General features: G+C 31.2%; 1 protein-coding gene and 1 pseudogene across 1 annotated transcript; both read right to left on the reverse strand.

Moving 5' to 3' along the window:
* Nucleotides 1-6388: 6388 nt before the first annotated feature.
* On the reverse strand, nucleotides 6389-9785 carry LOC110617181 (G-type lectin S-receptor-like serine/threonine-protein kinase RKS1). Its single transcript, XM_021759807.2, has 7 exons — nucleotides 8501-9785; nucleotides 8269-8403; nucleotides 7983-8170; nucleotides 7648-7858; nucleotides 7274-7511; nucleotides 7029-7179; nucleotides 6389-6916 (listed from the first exon to the last, which is right to left on the reverse strand). The coding sequence occupies exons 1-7, from the start codon at nucleotides 9777-9779 to the stop codon at nucleotides 6611-6613; spliced, it is 2508 nt and encodes an 835-aa protein (XP_021615499.1). The 5' UTR covers nucleotides 9780-9785; the 3' UTR covers nucleotides 6389-6610.
* A 2267-nt stretch (nucleotides 9786-12052) lies between these two features.
* On the reverse strand, nucleotides 12053-16879 carry LOC110617187 (annotated as a pseudogene).
* Between the last annotated feature and the right edge of the window lie 3691 nt (nucleotides 16880-20570).

The raw sequence follows: 20570 nt of genomic DNA on the forward strand, positions 1-20570 counted from the left end.
TATTTGGTTGAGGTTTCTGTCTTGATATCTTGGGAAGAAATTATTAATTAATTGTGGTTTTCGTCTTTGATTACCGGTCAAGCTGTGGAATCGTGTGTTTCGGGCAATTCTTACCGACACCGATAGTCAAAACCAGCTCAAAATACAAAAGCTCCATTAATTTAAAAAATTTACAAAATTAAATTCTTGTGAAAATTTTTTTATCTGGTCCAATCTCGTGCATTAGTTAAGAAAGTTCCTCAATAATTCAATAGTCAGTATTTTAAATAATTCAAAAACAGTTGAGAATTTATTTTATTAATATTTTTTCTATAATTTAATATCCTTAACATTTAAAAATTTATAATTTTATTGATGACTATAATTTATAACCTTAACTCTTCATGAGATTAGATTGAAACTTGTTAATGGCTATTTCTAAGTTAAGACTCTCATGTGCACTCAATTGTTTTCTATTTCAATTTCTTTTGCTCTTCAAACATTATGAAAAAATTTGATTATTTCCTTTTATATATAATATATGTTAAGGAATATAAAAATATTTTACAATAGAAAATACAAGAAATATTTATAGGTGGACTAAGTTCATTGATTTAAAATTTTATTAGTTTTTTTATCAAATATATAAGCTGACCCTAAATTTTATTAAGATTTCATTGAGTTAAATTTTTCTTTTATTGAATACTAATAAGTTCATATTTTAAATCATGGCATCTCCTATCTCAACTTCCAAAAAGAGAAATTAAATGCATGCAATAATTTTAGTTAGTATAGAGCGTGAATACATTTTGTGATTGAGTGAGGGAGACTTAAAATTATGTTTATTTTCTCTCTCATCTCCTCCAAAGAATGACAATATCTATAGGTGGTGATGAAGCGAGATCTAGAGAGTATTCTAGATTTGGACATCTGGGAAGAGACTCAATTCAATGGGTTGACCATTGATCTATGGTTTATTCTGTTAGGTCTCTCCATGTTTGATCTCGAGGAAGGAGACCTGTAAGATAGAAAGGACGGTCAGGGGTCCACCGAAGATACCGGTAGTGATGAAGCGAGATTCAGCAAGTATTCCAGATCTGGACACCTAGGCAGAGGCTCAATTCAATGGGTGACCATTCGTCCATGATTAATTCTATTAGGTCTCTCCATGTTTGATTTTGAGGAAGACAATATGTAAGATAGAAAGGACAGTCAATGGTCCATCGGAGATACCGGTGGAGATTCTCCGATACTTAAGTTAGATTAAACATTATCTAAGATTTATTAATACAAAGATGAAATAAAAGAAAATAAAATAGTAAAGTATTTTCAAAGAATTTACAGAGTGCCTCTATCTTGAGGGTTTTTCTGTGAATATCTGAGAGAGAAATTAGCTTCTTCCATGAGTTAGATTATCTAAGGGAGAGTGAAATATGTGGTAAGAGCTTAAGAGTGGAGGGAGTAATTCCTCTGGGAGTGAGAGCCTCCTTGGCGAGGTTGGTTGTGGGATATTTGTATCCCATTCCCTGCTTTACATCCCATCAGATTGGATGGTGGCATGATGCGGCAGGTATGTCAGGTAGTTGACAGACAACTAATTAATATAAAGTTGTTGAGTCTATATCATTTGACAGACGTGTCAGGTGGCAAGACAGTCTTTCTGCACGTGCATTTAATATTTCGGAGAGGATTAGAGGGGTCAACTATCGCATAGAGGTCGATTGTCTTTATATTTATTTATACTGTATGGCACGGGTATTGAAAAGGTAGTCTTACTCGTTCCAGGTATTTGGGAGGTCAGGGGAACTAATGGTCTGATATTCGAACTCTTATAGGTTGGACTGCCTAATCAGACCAGGTAAAAATGTTAGCGCGTCTCTTTCAAATCACATGTATACCTGTCACGATCACAACTGTCTTCTACTTTTTATATATTACCGGGTGGTGAGGTTGATAAAAAAATAGAAGTGAAGAGGAAGAGCAAAATGGTGCCTGTTTGATGTCCAAAAAAGTCAAAAGTAATCTATTGTTGCCTGTTCATTAGTATTATGGATGCCATAGAGCTATTGGATCTCTTTTGTCTCACCTATAAACTAGAGTGTTAGATACTATTGAGCTCATTATCACTTATATATACTAAGTTTAAATTTGAAATTTATTTTAGCTTATTCGATTTACCTAAATGTTTCGTTATTTTGTTGTAAATACTTGTAAGAAACGCTTTTATTTATACGACTATATCATTATCAATACTATACAGAAATTTCCTTCAACATCTTGTCATATAGAGTCATTGACGGGGCTATTGGTTATGGGTTTAGCTAAATGAGGGAAACAGTAAGGGAAGGAAAGTGATAAGAAGGGAAATGGAAAGGGGCATTTTGAATGTTAAAAAATATATATCTCTTAAAAAATACACATGTAAGCTAATTACTGGATAATTGAATCCGTTTTTGATACGTTATGTGTGATTGCATAATACGCTCTGCTGGAAAGAAAAATTTTTATTAAAATTTATATATAAATTTATTAAAATATTTTATTTTTAAATTAAAATTAAATAATAAAAATAAATTATCTTACTTGCAAAATATTTTTCAAATAAAAAATTATTTTTTATAAATAAATGAAATTTTAATTTTTTTTTTATTTTTTGTCAATATACGGGCTTACTATTTGGTGACAAGGGATCAATTTTCTTTAATTAAGCATTATAATAATTTTATTATTTTTATTTGATAAACTTTAAATAATTTTTTTTTATCTTTGAATTGATTATTGGACACTTTTCATGGAAACATGGTTAGGGTTAAATTTGTTTTTCTTTAATATTTTTTATTTAAATTTTACATTTACTCTGAATTTAGTTTAATTATTAAATATAACTTTAATTGCTAATTTAATTGTAACGGAAAGATGGTAATTGATTATAATTGATATATTTATATTTAATAAATTATATTTAATTGTTACTATTTAAATATAAAATGACTATTAAAAATATATATCAATCTATTACATTAATAAAATAAAAAAATTAATTTATTATATGACATTTATAATAATTAAAAATAGATTTTTACAATATAATTATTTTTTATGCATGTATATAATATTTATCATCTAATAATAAATATTATAATTAATTCAATTATTATTTACATCATGTTTAATTAATATGTATGTACTTTATTAAATAATTTTTTTATATGAAAATTTTAATTTTAAAAAATTATAATTAATAGATCATAAAAAAGTAATATAGTCCAAATAAAAATAAAATCAACGGTTACTGCTGATAAAAAAATTATTATAAAATTAGAGTTGATTCAAAATGTAATTTATAAATTTAATTTCACTTACATATTTAAAAATTTATTAAATATTTAATTTAACTGTTTAAAATCTATAAATTATTTATCGTATAATTAAACATTCCTTAATTATTGAATCGATTCAAACCCAGTAAAGGCCTATAGGGTTTGAAAACCTCAAATTTAGTAAAATTATATAAATTATATTTTTCAGGAAAAATTAAATTGATGATTAAATTAAATTAAAATAAAAATTAAAATACTTCAATCAATTTAATTCAATTCATCTCTTTCTAATTTTATAAATCAAATTAAATTAATCAAATAACAAAATCATTCAAAACTTGGTTTAAATTGATTAATACTAAATTCACCTTGTTCATTATTCATTAAAAATATTTTTAAAATTAAATTTGATTATTTTTTATTATAAAAATACTAAAATAGTTTATTCCATGCTATTTATTTCATGCTATTTTTCTCAATGAGCATCTTGATCCTTTTCTCCTAAAAGTCAATTTTCGCTATGATAATGAATAACGCTTGATAGAGCATAATTTAGTTCATTTTATAATAATATTATTGATAAATATTTACATGATTTCTGTTTAATTTATTGTTTTTAATATTATTTTGCAGAAAATAGTGTAAAAGGACAATCCGAAAAAAATCCCCCTGAAACTGTCTTATTTGGAGTAAAAGAGGGTAAATCTGCCAAGCCGGATTCAAGTTAAATAAAAAGAAAACATTTTGAGGCTTAAATATTCAAGTCTGGACAGCCCACCAATGCTCAAGGACCGCGCCCCGCACGATGGCCTGCAAACGTGGCCCGTTTCCTCACTGCTCACGCACGGCCCGCGCATCCCCTCACCAAGCTCTCCTCGTATGGGCCGCACTCCACACATTCACAACACATGCACGTGGGCCCGCCTCAACACTCACGCCCCAGCCCATGCAAACTCACGCTCACGCGAACCAAAGCTCCTCAGCAATGCACTGACCAATTCACGCCACTCACGAAGCTCACGCATGGGCCCCGCCATTCTCTCCAGTGAACCAAGCCATCCGCACGTCCACCTGCCCCCTCCAGCACCTCACCACACTCGATCCACTCCCAGGCCAGCAATCTTCCAAAATAGTGCGCTCCTCTGCACCTATTTAAAAGCTCTTCAGTGGACAAGAATGAACAATTCCAATCTTCGGCAATTCCGCAGGCGCAAGGCAGAATTCTTTCTTCGGTTTTATTTCTTTTACCTTTTATTTATTTTCTATTTTTAATTTAGCCAATAAGTGGCTAATTTCATCCAGTTGAATATTGGTTAAAATTTTAATTAGTTAATGGATTGTGACACTTGATCAAATATTATTTAATTTTTAGAAATTCAATATTCATGTAATTTTATATTTAATTTTCATATTATTTTGTTATTAAAATCCACGTTGATTTTTTATTGCAAAATAATTAGTTGTTAGTTTGAATAATTTAAGTCCGTAATTGCTTGGGTTATTCTTACGTGAGGACACTTGGGATGGAACCCAAGGAAATTGCATGATCTAGCATTATCTTCGTACGTTTGGGTAGCTAGAATTGGGTCTCTCTATTTCTTAATGCAATTGACAATTGTTTTGATGCCTAAGGCCCAAGGACGTTCCTTGGCAATTTGTTAATTAGTAATTAATTAGAGGACATTCCCTAATTAATTTAATAATAAAGAGAGATAATGGTGGTGAGAAGCGTCTTCCATCTCCATAACTAATCTATTAGGTCAACCCAAAAGAGCAAAGTGTCTGTGATCAACCCCAACAACTAAAGTGGATCCAATATTTCAACTAGAGCTTTTCTCATATTGATTTACTCTTTTATTTTAATTATTTGCTTTCTATTATTACTCTCATTATTAGTTACTACAATCAATCTCAAAACCCCCAATTTTACTTTTATTGCAATTTATTTTTATTCTGTTTCCAGTTTATCTCATTTGATCCCACTTTCAGTCTTTTATCTCATCTTTAATTTATTATTGTTTCAGTTTATTTTATTGGTCTTGTTGAGAAAAATAAATAGGTAATCAATTCCCTGTGGATTCGATCCTTTCACCACTATCTGCAGTTGTAAATTGTTGATAACCAGAAAGGTTATTTTTGGCCGGTTTCGACAACCGCGATTAACGCTGAAACTAGACAATCTAAGCAATGAAAAAGCAGAAAAACAAAGACTGAACAGGACAAGTAATTTGCTTAACAAAAAACACAAGTAAACTTCATTTTATATTATGATGTTTAATGATATATTATAAATATTACGCTATTAGTTTTATTTCGTTGTCCCAAGGTAAGTGACCAATAGAGGAGTGAATAGGTCACTCTACCAATTTTTCAACCCTTGCTGAAAGCTTTAATGAAAAGTTATGGCTACTAATTTTGAGTGTGAAAGGTGATGGATTCAAATAAACATTTCAAGTATTTTCTTGGAAGATTTTGAAAAATACTTAACAATAAGTACACTAGAAACAATAGAAGCAAATTAAGGAAAGCAGAGATTAAAATAGCAAGCTAAGTTTATAAAATTCTCATCAACAGTAATTGATCAAACCAAAATTAGGCCTATTTTTCATATTATTATTGATGTTAAATTCCACATTTTCTATTTAATTTTGTAGTTTTAATATTGTTTTGCAGAAAATAGTGTAAAATGGTGATTTGGTGAAAAATGACCTAAAAACTGCATAAAGAGAATGGAAGAGAAATCCAAGAGAGCAAGTCTGGTGTGCCAAGCTCAGTTTGCCCAAACAACTGCCCAAACCAAGCTGCAGCAGAAACGGAAGAAGGATGAATAGTAGTGCAGACTTGCTATTTGACTAGTTGTTTGCCCAAACAACTGGGCAAATAAATCCTGCAGAACAGAGGTAGAATGACAGATAGCATGGAACTGGCTGTTTGACCGACTGTTTGCCCAAACAGCCGGGCAAACAGATTTTGCAGTAGAAAACATCAGAAAGGCGGGAAACTAGAATTTCAAACTCTACAAAGTCTATCCTATCCCAAACACTTCAGGACACCTCAGCAGCACCTCAAGGACAGCTCAATTCCTTGGAGCAGAGTGTCTGTCCAGCAATAGAAGCTTTGTCATGTAGTTCTTTCACTTCTATCTTGGATTAAAACCAAGTTTCCTGAATCCAAAATCTGAGGTTTTGCATATACCTGTCACTTCCATCAATAAATTTGTACATCATACAGGAAATTTCTAATGTTGGTTACTACTACATATTATACATCACTATACTAAAAATTTATGTAATTGATGATATATTGATTATTCAACGACATACAACCTCAGTAATAGTTTCCTCATCCACAGAATAAAATTCCCTTTGTGTTACTAAGGGGCTATAACTATTACTTGGCTTTCTAAAAGTGAAAGGGGGCTGTCTAGGAGAAGAAAGACTAATTTCACTAGTCAACATTACAACAACAGCTGACATGCTTGGTCTTTCAAATGCATCTTCTTGCACACACAAGAGTCCAATTTGGATGCATCTCAATACTTCATGAACAGAACATGACTCCTTTAGTGATGAATCAACCATCTTCAGTGCTCTTTCTTCTTTCCATAAATGCCATATCTGTAACATCAACATACATTCAACAACTTTTAATAGTTTAGAACATAAGGTCCGAAAAGAATATTCGATTTGTAATAGTTTACCGAATATTTAGCTTATTATCTTAACTTACTTTTCCTGCCATGCTTAGGTAAGAATCCTCTTGACAAAAGCTATTGTTCTTTTTCCCTGTAACAATCTCTAATAATATGACCCCAAAACTAAAGACATCAGATTTCGTTGAAAACTTTCCAAATACCACATATTCTGGTGACATGTACCCATTGCATATGAAAAATACAATTTTGAAGTAAGAAAGAATGGTATCCTTAGTAGTGGTTCTATGTGTCTTGCTGCTAAGTGTATAGGTATACTTACAATGTGCCAGCGATTTTGTTCGTTTTTTCTAGACTTTGGTCACCTTTGAAGACTCTAGCTAGGCCAAAATCTGAAATTTTTGGATTCATTTCTTTATCCAATAGAATGTTGCTTGTTTTTAAATCTCTATGGATAATTCTCAATCTAGAATCTTGATGGATATATAAGATTCCACGAGCAATCCCGACAATAATGTCAAAGCGTTTTCTCCAGTCCAAAATTGACTTTCTTGTTTCATCTAATAAAAAATATTTGCATTTGAATTAGTGCCATTTTATGCAGTCTGTGTCTATGAATCATATTATTCAAATAGATAGAATTAGATAATATATGGAACACAGTGCTCAATAAAATAGGATATAAATAAGGCTTACCAAAAAGAAATGAGTCCAAGCTTTTGTTTGGCATGTATTCATAAACTAGCATCGATTCCTCTCCCTGAATGCAGCATCCATGAATTTTCACAAGATTTTGATGTTGAAGTTTTGCAATTAATAAAACTTCGTTTTTAAATTCTTTTATTCCTTGCCCTGAACTTTTAGATAGTCTTTTCACTGCGATCTCCTGGCCATTAGACAGTTGACCCTACAATCATGTTTATAAGAGCCGGACCTTTTACTCCATGTAATGAAATTTCAAGCCAGCATTCTTTCTGAACTAATACAAGGCCATTAGAGTTTTGAGAAATTTGCACATAAGTTGTGTATACCTTATAAACCAATCCAAAGCCACCTTGGCCGAGTTTGTTAGCTAGAGAGAAATTGTCAGTTGCGGAAAGTATTGTACTGAGATTGAAATACACAATCTCTGGATAACTCACTCCACCTCCATCTTCATTTTCAATGTAGTATGGATCATTGATTGTATTAAACAATTTTGCATTCCATTTGTTCCTCACTTCCTCAGAAAAAATTACTCCCATCATAAAACAATTTAGTAGTGTAAATATATTTAGAAAGGCACAAATTTGCATAAACAAATAAAGTTTTTCTTACCTGTTTTTCTTTTCTTCTTGAACCACAAATATGCAAATAAAATGATTACAAACCAAGCTGAAACAATAGATACCAACAAAATAGCCAACAAATGCTTCTTCTCCAGAAATCCATTTGATTTTTGTGTTATTTCAGCTGTGATTGTTCCAAGTTAAAAGAGGATAAGGAAATAGTGAAAAGCATGATCATCCATATTGATTTTTCAATTAAATATAAAAACTTATTTTCTTACCTAATTCAAGTGCGTCAACACGAACATAAATATCACTTCCTTCAGCTATACCAATTACAGTGTCCGTTAATTCACCATACCAAGCCAAGCAACCAGTTTCTTTCCCAGAAATAGATGTGGATGAATATGCAGAACATGTGCAATTCCTCTTGCATTGTAGTTCACAATCAACAGGACTCATATTCAAGCCCAACCAAACTGCTTCTGAAGTATCAGGAACCTTAACACCTGTTACTTTCACAAATCCTTCTCCCTGGTTGCACAGAGAAGATGATTCTTTCCGCTTCCGAACACACCCACCTGACCCATCCATCAAAAAATTCCAGTCCCTTGGAGATTGAGGCTCGTACCCGGGTAAACAATCACATTCAAATTTAGGATAAAGATACAAAGAATTACACATGCTATAGGGACCACAATGACCATAAAACTCACACAGATTCTTCGGTGCTGACCGTAATTCCTTCCACTTGGCTTCACTTTCATGCCAGATTAGGTGCGAAACCAATCCTGAATATTCCAACCTTGTTCTTAATATAAGAGAAGCATCAACAGGAAAAAAGGTAAAAAATGTTTCTTTTTGGTTGTGGACAAAACTAATGTTGTTTAATACATAATTTGTCCTTGGCCATGGGACAACTCTCCAATATCGCTTTGTACCCTTGTACAAAATGCCTTGAGGTGATCCTTTTAGATTGAGCTCAAGCACGTAGTCTCCAGTTCCAGGGTCATCTGCTGATCTCCATGATGTTAAGAATTGGTGAATACCTGTCTCTCTATTCAACCCAAGTTTCATTCCTGGTAATTGAGTATCTGTCGGATAATCAAAGCTTTCCCATAGAACTCTTCCACTTCTTTCTTGGACCAAAATCAAGTTTCCTGAATCCAAGAGCTGAGCTACACAACAAGTGTCTGTCTTTTTTACTTCACGTGAGAAATTTGCAGACCATACTGGAACTTTTCTGTTATGATTGCTATAGAGAACGAGATTTCCATATTGGTTAACTGAAAGAACTCCTGAAGAGCTATTGATTGGATGATTCCTATTTGCTACCCATACCACAGTTTGTTCTCGTACTTTGTAATACCATATTCCAAGATATCTATAGTTGGAATTGCCGGGGCTGAAAAATCCAAGCACAAAATTTTTTTCTTTGGAGATAAGAAAGCCACCATCTTCGATGGTTTGATTTATGGCTATGGTGTCCATAGAAGCAGAAACTGCAAAATGGATGATCATTAGAAGGAAGGGAAGAAGAAAACCTTTTTCAGCTTCCATGTTGGAATTTCAGTGATCTTTGCTAATATGGGTGAGCTTTTGAAACTGTTTTGAGGTTTTCTGTCTTGATATCTTGGGAAGAAATTATTAATTAATTGTGGTTTTCGTCTTTGATTACCGGTCAAGCTGTGGAATCGTGTGTTTCGGGCAATTCTTACCGATACCGATAGTCAAAACCAGCTCAAAATACAAAAGGTCCATTAATTTAAAAAATTTACAAAATTAAATTCTTGTGAAAAATTTTTTATCTAGTGTAATTTCGTGCATTAGTTAAGAAAGTTCATGAATAATTCAATCGTCAGTTTTTAAATAATTCATAAATAGTTAATAATTTATTTTATTAATATTTTTTCTATAATTTAATATTTTGTAATAATTTACTTTTGACTCAACCGATAATTTTTTCAATGAAAAATAAGTTTGAATTTTAATTTTTTTTCTTTTAATTTTTTTCTCTTCAAATGTATTAGAAAAAGAATAAATTTCTCTTTATAATATATGATAAGGAATATAAAAACATTTATTTAATAGCAAATATAAGAAAAGTTTATAGCTTGGCTAATTAGTTTAATTATTTTGGGTTAAAATTTTATTGTTTTTTTTTAATTCTCTATTATATTCTTTTGTGAATGGGAGGGTGACACTTGAAAATCCATCTTTCTCTCATCTGCTTGGATGAAGGACAGCGTCCATAGACGGTTAGGCTACTTAATTTCAATAATTAATAAAATATTTTATTATTAATTGTATTTATTTTTTTTTTAAATGAAAATTAAAAATTGGGATAGAATCTGATATATCTCAAATTTATTTAGATTCATTTACCATCAGATTAAAACTGTGAGTATTTTATTATTAATTGTATTTATTTTTTTTAAATGAAAATTAAAAATTGGGGTAGAATCTGAGATATTTCAAATTTATTTAGATTCATTTACCATCAGATTAAAACTGTGAGTGCAATTATATCAGATTAAAACTGTGAGTTCAATTATATTTATTGATATTGAATAATTTTGAATGTTGAATTTAATTTTTCACACCTAAATATTTTATTGAGGAATTTTCTTGGTATTTAAAATGTGCATCACCAAATTCCCATGAAAAAAAGTGAATATTTCAAATACAATTCTTATTTACAGTGATTTTGCAATTTATTAATTATATTTATTGTTAGATTTGAATTTTCTTTGCATGAAAAATCAAATAGAGGAAAGACAGTGAGAGAACGAATCAGTGAAAGCGAGAAGGAAATGGAAAAAGTAGGGGAAAGATTTTTTTTTTTTTAATATTTTTTGATATTTGAAATGGTTGAACTGTGATCAAAGAAATAATAAGTCATTTTTCAATTTTAAAATTTTTATATATAAATTTATTAAAATATTTTTTTATTAAATTAAAATTAAACAGTAAAAATAAGTTATTTTGTTGAAAAAATAATATTTTTTAAATACTATAATTTCTCTAAATAAAGGAAGTTTTAATTTAGTATTATAATACTTTTATTATTTTTATTTGATAAAGTTTAAATAAAATTATTATTTATCTTTGAATTGATTATTAGACACTTTTCATGGTAATATGGTTAGGGTTAAATTTGTTTCTTTAATAATTTTTATTTAAATTTTGAATTGAATTCAAATTTAAAGTATGTTTGATTTAACTGTTGGATAAATAATTTATTTATTTTAATTTATATATATTAAATGTTTGATAAATTATATCTAATTAATAATGATATGTATCAGTTTATTATATTAATAAAATAAATATTAATTTATTATATAATACATATAATAATTAAAAATAGAATTTTAAAATATTATTATAATGTTTATCATATAATAATAAATATTAATATTTTTAATTAATATATTATGTATTATAATTTTAAATAATTTATTAATGTAAATATTTTATTTTAAAATTATAATTAATAAATTATAAAAAAGCAATATAATTAACAAATGATTTTAAAAATAATTTTAAAATTCGAACCCATTCGAAATGAACCAATGCTGTCATTATAAACTAAACCCTCAGTTTGAAATTAAAAAAATTTCACAAAAATTTAATTTAATTAATTTTTATTTTACTAATTCTATTACTTGGAATAAAAAATTTCAAATATTTTTTAACTTAAAAAACTTTCACTCTAAAATAAATTAAAATTTCAAATGATTTTGCAAGAGGCTTTTTGAATTTTTTTTTTTTACAAAATAAAATGTCTGGAGCTTGACTAGCTATTTTTGGAGAAATAGAAGAGCATCAACTGATGAATGTGACATCCAATTTCTGCAGGGTGATGAATTATGATATTAATATTGAACCCTTTGTTTATATTTCATCCTCAGCACAGACAATCTTTTCTGTATGGAAAATTTCTTATCCTTTCTTCCTAATTTATCTAAGTAGTATACAATCTTCTTTAGGGTTTGCATAACTTCTTCACTCACCGGATTCTTTTTCTCTTGAATTTTCAAAACCCGCTCGAGTAACTCCAACAACTCAGCATCTCCCCTCCTTAATCTGGTCTGAATCGATATCAAACAGTCTAGAGCCTCCCCTGCGCCATATGAACATCATATATAAATATATCAAATCACATGCAAATGCAGATGCAGAGGCTCATTGTGATTATATCACCACAAACGTAAATAATAAGCAGCCTACCAACTGGAAGAGTCTTTTTCGAATGCCTTTTCACGGATGCGTAAAACCTTCAAGGCAAGTTGCTCTGCTTCTTCATCTCGATTCAAATGGTATAAAGTCACTGCAAGATGCAACATTGGGAAGGTGATAGATTGATCCTCGGGGCTTACAGTTTTTGCCATGAGCTCCAGACTTATCCTCAACAACCGCTCAGCCTCAACAAAATTCTTCGATTGTGAATAAGAGGTAGCAAGATTTATAAGGTGGCTAACTGAGCTGGGATGATCTTTTCCTTTGGATCTTTCAGAGATCAACAAGCATTCCTCTAGCAATTCTCGGCCTTCTTTTCCTCTAAAAAACAAAAGAGGGAGGGGGAAGAAAGTTATCACCTTTTCAGAACACTTGTGTTATGTACTCTTTTCTAGTATTTGATTTATTTTAGGATTAGATTGCTTTATCCTTTATTTTAAGATTAGATTGTTTTATCTTATCTCTTAGTTTTCTTATTCCTTATGACTCCTATCTTAATAGAATTGTGTTAAAAAGTAACACTATTAACTATTTATTTCATCTAAATAGTTCAAAAGGTCAACCCTCCCTTTATTGAGCTCACAACAACTTGAACACTAATTTTACTGTAAGTAGACCATAACAACTTGCCTGTTATAACATAGTATATATTCAAGCTATCATAAGAAATATACTAGTTTCCGAGGTAGTCACATCTCCCCATAGTTTTCACAGAAATAAATAACTCTAAATGACATCCCAATTCCCACCCCAAAAGATGTCAAAAAATATTAATGACAAGGAAAAACATTACTTAGAAGGCTTTGGCATAGAAACCATATCCCTTCAAAATGTTCTAAAATCCAAAGGACACGATTCAAAAAATGAATTATGAAATTCAAAATTTGGTGGAAAATGTCCCGTGATTTTCTCAATGCATACTGAGTTTTTATTCCTATCATATTTTTTAGCTTTGAAAACAAATCAGCTTTGAGCGGCCAAGTGAAAATGTCTGCAACTTGATTTTCAGCAGTTTCATTTCAAAAGCATCAACAAAGTGAGAAAAAGGAGAGGGAAAGAGAGAGAGAAGATCCAGCACAACAAGCAATCAAAATGAAAAAGAGATCTGCCTTCACCTTCCTACAACATGAAGTAATTCTGCCAAATCAATCCTCATCTTCTCCATGATACTGTCATCCAAAGCTATATAATTTGTGTCCTTGATGAGCTGAAGATCCTTTTTATACAAGTCAATAGCTTCTTCAACGTTCCCTATGTAAAATTAGACATATGAACCATCGTCAAGTGTTTGCGTGTATATACATATAGAAAACTAGAGTTTAGCAGCTAATATTGCCCAAGAACTTAATAGCCTTAGATCAGAGAATCCACTGTCACAAGTGAGTCTTTCAAGAAGCTCAATGTAAAGGATGTCTGAATGCCTAGCTTACCGGTTGAGCACTTCGCATGGGCTAGAGAACACAAGGCCATGCCAACTCTTCCGTCATTTTCTCCATATAACTTCCTATATATGCTCAAAATTCTAGACAAACAAAAGAACAATGAAGTAAATAATCATACCTAAGCACTAACTATTCAGCAAAAGCAAAACAGAGATAAATTAACCTATTAAAATGAATTTCAGAATCTGTAGTTCTTCCTTCCTTCATCATAAGATTGCCAAGACCAAATAAAGGGACAACCAAGTCTTCGCTCTCAACGCCTTTGCTTGATTCTAAAATAGCTATTGAACGATGGTAGACCTCCATGGCTTTTTTGACTCTTCCAATAGAACCGAGAATTTTTGCCATCCCCAACAACGGTGAGATAAGAAATATACTACTTTTCCCTGGAAAACCAATGTAAAGATGCGTGTTGAGCTTTAGAATCTTTAATTGCTAAATAATTGAAGAAAATTTCCAAAGATCAATTATAGTACTGTGGTCAAATGTAAAATCTATTTGAAAAAATCATACAGTTGTTGATTTAGTCTCAATTTTCATTTACATGAATACATTGTTCTGCTAGTCAATGTGAAACTTCTGCATAACCACAGAAAAACTTTATACAGTCTAGCAACAAAATTAGGGTTCAAACTTCCAAGATGCATTCTCTAAACAAACTGGATGAGCGCAAAAACATGGATCAGTTGCAGACAGACATTCAAACTTTTAATTCCAGAAACACCCAGTGTAAAAGGAAATAATTTGCTATTGACCAAAAAGCAAAGTGTTAAAACAAGAAGAAAATTTTTAATTGCTTTTCTCCAGTAGGGGAAAACATATGCCTTCCAGCTTCAACACTTTAACACTGTAGCTCACCGGTGACAAAATTGTTAAAAATACGATGTTATACTATTAATAACAAGGTAGCCTGTCGCAATAACTTGATATAACAAGTACTATACAAAGTTGAAAAGACAGCAGAAAACTGATATGGTTAAATTCTAGTGCTGCACCAACAAAGACAAATAACAACAAATTTACACAAGATTGGACTTACCATGTTTGCTTTCTAGAACACCAATTGCTCTTTTATATACAACCATGGAGCTCTGAAACTTCCCCAAAGCTGAATACATGCTTCCCATATGTATTAGGACTGAATCTAGAAGGGGCTCATCATCTTTTAGACTTTCAACAACCTTGTTCATCTAGTCATCCACAAAAATGAAGCATCAGAAAGAAAGATATTAGTTAAGAATATGTTTGTCTTTGTCAACATGTTCATAATCTCCCACATTATTACAGTGCGTACAAATGCACTCAAAAACTGTTCAAGTGTAGCAGCTTCTTCGATGCCTCTACTACCTGCATTAATCTGCTCTTTCACAACTCCATAATTTGCTTGGAGTAGGTCCACTGCATCATCTTTGTTTCCCATCAAAGTCATTGCCTTAACTTCATCATACAACTCTTGCAATTGTCTCTCCAAATCATTCATGCCATCTGAAGCATTACTTGGGCTTTGAAGCAATGTCTTAGACCTGCTAATATAAAACTAAACACACGATCAAAGCCATCAACTTTTTAAACATATTAAGTTGCTAAAGCATTTATCTTGATATACGTTCAAATCTTAAAAGTGATCTCAGAATAGGAGACATCCAATCTTTCACAAAGTCAAGAAAAGATAAATATATAAATATCTAAAAGTTTCTCTTGTAGAGCAACTTCCTACCTTAGGAGATCACTTGGACTCGAGGCAGCTGATGAATTTCCTTCACATGCTACCTCCACATTTAATGAGGCAACTGAAGTAAATGTTCTCAATGTGCAGTAACGGCTAATGGCTTGAGCTGGTACCATATATAGTTTGAAATTACATTTCATGCCCGTCTGATGACTTGAATGCAAGTGAACAAAAGCTTGATTAATCCTGAAATGTTAAGAAAAGGATTTACAACCTTGCAAACCTATCATAAAACTAGAGCATGTTCAATTACGCACTAATTAATTTACAAGCGAAGCTAGAAGTAAAAAGAGAAGTATAAGCTAAACAATGTTGCACTCCAAGTCAATAGAAACCCATTAGGAGCTAGTCTTATCAGGCAAAACCTGTCCAGGAAAGAAAGAAGGAAGTTAATTTCCTTATCCTACCCTACACCCGTTTTCTCTTAAGATAATGATCAATCAACAAAAGGATTTTCTTTGCATAGAAAGAACAGAACGAAACCTCAGAAGTGCCCCTAAGAGAATCAGAAACCCATCATGAATTATATTTGTCCCAGTCTCTTTATCTACAAAAATTACATAAAATGAGGGTAACTTTCAGTAGTAGCAACATTATCTAAATGGGTCATCTTGTATTCACTATAAAAAGTGGATGCTCCTACTCAAGGTTTGATCCCTTCACTTTGATCATATTTGTCTCTTTTAATATGAGATGGGTTGCCATTAGAGCAAAGTTGTGGGAAGGTCATATTCCATTTTCGATAGCCTTTTTTCCTTCCAACTTTCAATCTTAAGCACCCATTAAAATTTTCTGAATACCGAGAAATAATAAACCCTAAACCCTTTATTGCTCTTTGAACAATTATGGTACGTATTTCAGTGGAAATCCAAGCGGAAAACAGTAAGAAGTGGCACTTGTGAAATCACCAACTCGAGTAAAAGCTTCTCTTCTTAAAATCCTACCTCTATCATTAACCATTAAATTTATGTATGGCCTTTTGGAATGATGGGTTTTAATTACCCTATTAAGATGAACCAGATAGCCAAATCCAATAAAACATTTCTTAAAGAAAAAGTGCAAGAGGAAGAAGAGAAGAATAGCATAAAAAAAAATTAGAGAAGAGACGGTACCGGTGGTTGCATAAAGAGGGAGAAGATAAGAGAGAGGCTGCCATTTCCAGGAATTGCAAAGCAGACAGACAGCGGCCAAGCTTAAGTGGAGTCGCTTGTACACGACCTGTGGAGTGGTAACCGAAACATGGCAATTCTTTAATGGTATCCTTGTGCTATTTTCTTTCTCTTTTTTTTGGAATGGGAAGCAAGATTAATTCATTTTTTTTGTTGATAAAAAGAAATCAATTTAAAAATGAAAAAATAAAAAAACCCTAGCCTTTCAAATTTTTATAATTACACTGTTTCTTGCTTTTTTTACTAATTAAATTCAATAAAATAGATAAATAAAATTGAAAAACTAAAATTACAATAAAATAATACAATAATTAAATATTATAAATATAAATATTAATAAATAAAATATTGATATTAATCAATAATTAATATTAATAAATAAAATAAAAATAATACTAAATAACAATCCCAAAATAAACCAAGAGCTCTCACTGTAAGACAGCACACGTGGCAAGAATCTAATGTATAAGAAACGCGACCATTTAATTCCTCTCTGCATGAGTTAGAGCCCTTCTCTATACCAGGCGGTCATTTAATTCTTCTCTACCCGCATGCGGACAAGCTGCGAAAGCGATTGGGTTTGCTATCTTTCCTCACGTCACATCACTGGGCTGGACTTCTTCCCACTGGATATGGGCTTGCGGGCGACCCGCCCTGTCCCACGTGTCTGGATCAAGGCTAAAAATGCTGGTCTGGTCTGCTGAAGTGGACTTCTGGAGCTTTGAGCATGCTCCATTTTCTTGGGCCTGGCCTCCCGAACTTGTTCATGAACTTACTTAATGAATTAGTTCATGAACTTACTTAAACGAGATTACTCACGAGACTATTTAACGAGCATGCTCAATGAGGCAGCTCGCGAGCCTGCTCAATGAGCCAGCTTGCGAGCTTACTCACGAACCTGAAAACGAGCCAGTTCGCGAGTCTTAACGAGTCGAATACTATTGAGCTCAAGCTCGACTCGTTTAGGTGACGAGCTTTAAAATTGAGCTCAAGCTCGGCTCTTTTCAAAAACGAGCTGAGTTCGGTCGAATTTTTATCGAATTAAGTCTCGAGTAGCTCATGAATAACTTAGTTCATTTACACCCCTAAATAGATATATTGCACAATCACTAACAAATCATAAAAAAACACAAAATTTAACATGATTCAGTATAATTTAGTTTGCCCCGTAATAAATCCATTAACAAAGAAAAAAGAATTTACTATTAATTATTGTTCTCCTCTCTCAGAAATCCCTTATGGCTCAATCACTCACAATTTAGCCTTAATATCGGCCACTACTTGAATAAAAGCTTAGGTAAAAATCCTTCTGACAAAAGCTATTATTCTTTTTCCCTATAATGATCTCTAATAATATGATCCAAAACTAAAGATATCATATTTGGTTGAAAACTTTTCAAATAACATGTATTTTGGTGACATGTATTGCGCTGCGTATAAAAAACACAATTAAAATAAGAATGAAATTCGTGTGTCTTATTGCTAGTTGTGTAGGTATACTTACAATATTCCACCCACTTTGTTCTTCTTGTCTTGAGTTTGGTCGCCTTTAAAGATCATATCTAAGCCAAAATCTAAAATTTTTAAATTCATTTCTTTATCTAATAAAATGTTACTTGTTTTTAAATATCTTTCTCAACCTATAAACTTGTGAATATATAAGATTTCACAAGTAATTTCAATAATCATATTAAGACATTTTCTCCGGTACAAGATTAACCTTCTTGTTTCATCTGGTAGAACATTTGAATCGGTGCCAATTCATGCCACCTATATCATCAATCAATTTAATTCAATTCATCACCTTCTAATTTTATAAATCAAATTAAAATAACCGAATAATAAAATCATTCAAAATCCAGTTTAAATCGATTAATACTAAACTAGCCTTACTTATTATACATTAAAAATATTTTTAAAATTAAATTTGATTATTTTTTATTATAAAAATATTAAAATAATAAAATAGTTTATTCCATACTATTTTTCTCAATGAGCATCTTGATCCTTTTCTCCTAAAAGTCAACTTTCGCTATGAGAATGGATAAACGCTGAAACTAGACAATCTAAGCAATGAAAAAGCAGAAAAACAAAGCCTGAACAGGACAAGTAATTTGCTTAAAGAAAAAAAAAGCACCAGTAAATTTCGATGGCAGCAGATGACAATTGAGTCCAAATTTTTTTCATTAATTCTATTTCATATTTATAATTATGATATAGAGTTTAATAATATATTATGATTCGTACACCATTAGCTTTATTCTATATTCATAATTATTAAAACTATTTTTTTTTTCTAAACATATAAATATATAATATTCTTTTAATATATTCTGTTCAAAAACTTATAGAGAAATAAAAAAATTAGAGTCACTGTGCACGTAACCAAATTGATAAATTACGTTAAATTTGTACGTTGATTACTTTTCATACTTAATTTTTAGATTGTGTGATTGTTTAATTTTTAATAATAATAGTGTGAAAAGAAAATTTGACCCTAAATAATTTAAGAATAGTCGCATTGAATTTCTCAATATTTTGCTTTAGGAATAGTAGGAATAAAGGCAAGGAGAGGAATACAACTCAACAGTAGAGTGTTGCCATCTCCTATAAACCAAGTGAACCCTGTAAGAAAGGTTAGTGTCTAGAACTTGACTACCTGTTTGTGGAGAAACAGAAGAGCATCAACTGATAAATGTGACATCCAATTTCTACAGGCTGATGAATTGTGATAGTAATATTGAACCATTTGTTTATATTTCATCCTCAGCACAGACAATCTTTTCTGCATGGAAAATTTCTCACCCTTTCTTTCTAATTTATCTAAGTAGTATACAATTTTCTTTGGGGTTCCTTTTCTCTTGAATTTTCAAAAGTCGATCGAGTAACTCTAACAACTCAGCATCTTTCCTCCTTACACTTTTACATTTTAAGATTTAACAACTCAACATCTTTCCTCTTTACACTTTTACATTTTAAGTTTTAGACGGTTGTGAAATCGTTTTCTTAATACTAATTTGATAACAGTTTAAAATTATCATAAAAAAATTCATTTTTTATTATATTCAATAATATACTTTAATAAAAAATTATATTTTATATTTAATAAAATTATAATTTTTATCGCACTTTTTATCAATTTTTAATTGTCCCCTAAAATTTATTTCTATAGTAGTTTTAATCTAGTCTGAATCGATAACAAACAGTCTAGAACCTCCCCTATTCTGTATGAACATCATATATAAATATATCAAATCATATGCAAATGCAGATGCAGTGGCTCATTGTGGTTGCATCACCATAAATGTAAACAATAAGGAGAAGCTTAAAAACTGAAAGAGAATCTTTTCGGAATGCCATCTCAAGGATGTGCAAAATCTTCAAGGCAAGTTGCTCTGCTTCTTCATTGCAATCCAAATGATATAAAATTATAAAATGAGGCAATGAGTAGGGTTTCATGAACCGTAATCCATATGTTCGATAAAATGTGGCAATGAGTAGGGATAGGGATACTGCTGCTGGGCTTCAAATTCAATATGCAAACTCATTAAACTTTTCTCCCGTGCATTTGGTTGGTTTATTGCTGGTTCACCGGATGAAATTCAGTTCAGTTTCTTTAGTCTCCCATGACTAAAAAATTTGTACCTGCATTTTTCAGCTTTTGTTCTTCCATAGACCACGTGATCATCAACCAGACCATGTGAGATGGTGATCTTTCGATCTCAAAAGAAGAGAATTTTTCATTAGTCCTTGAAGTTCCAGGTATACA

The sequence above is a fragment of the Manihot esculenta genome, chromosome 6 (assembly GCF_001659605.2).
Source record: "Manihot esculenta cultivar AM560-2 chromosome 6, M.esculenta_v8, whole genome shotgun sequence".
In the NCBI taxonomy this organism is placed as follows: domain Eukaryota; kingdom Viridiplantae; phylum Streptophyta; class Magnoliopsida; order Malpighiales; family Euphorbiaceae; genus Manihot; species Manihot esculenta.

Excerpts from the sequence above, each read along its gene's own strand:
- LOC110617181 (XM_021759807.2), bottom strand. The coding sequence starts at position 9,779 with ATGGAAGCTGAAAAAGGTTTTCTTCTTCCCTTCCTTCTAATGATCATC. Across the intron at positions 7,180-7,273 it reads AACAAAATCGCTGGCACATT|TGGGTACATGTCACCAGAAT; the intron begins GTAAGTATACCT and ends TTTCATATGCAA. Across the intron at positions 6,917-7,028 it reads ACCTAAGCATGGCAGGAAAA|ATATGGCATTTATGGAAAGA; the intron begins GTAAGTTAAGAT and ends TTGATGTTACAG.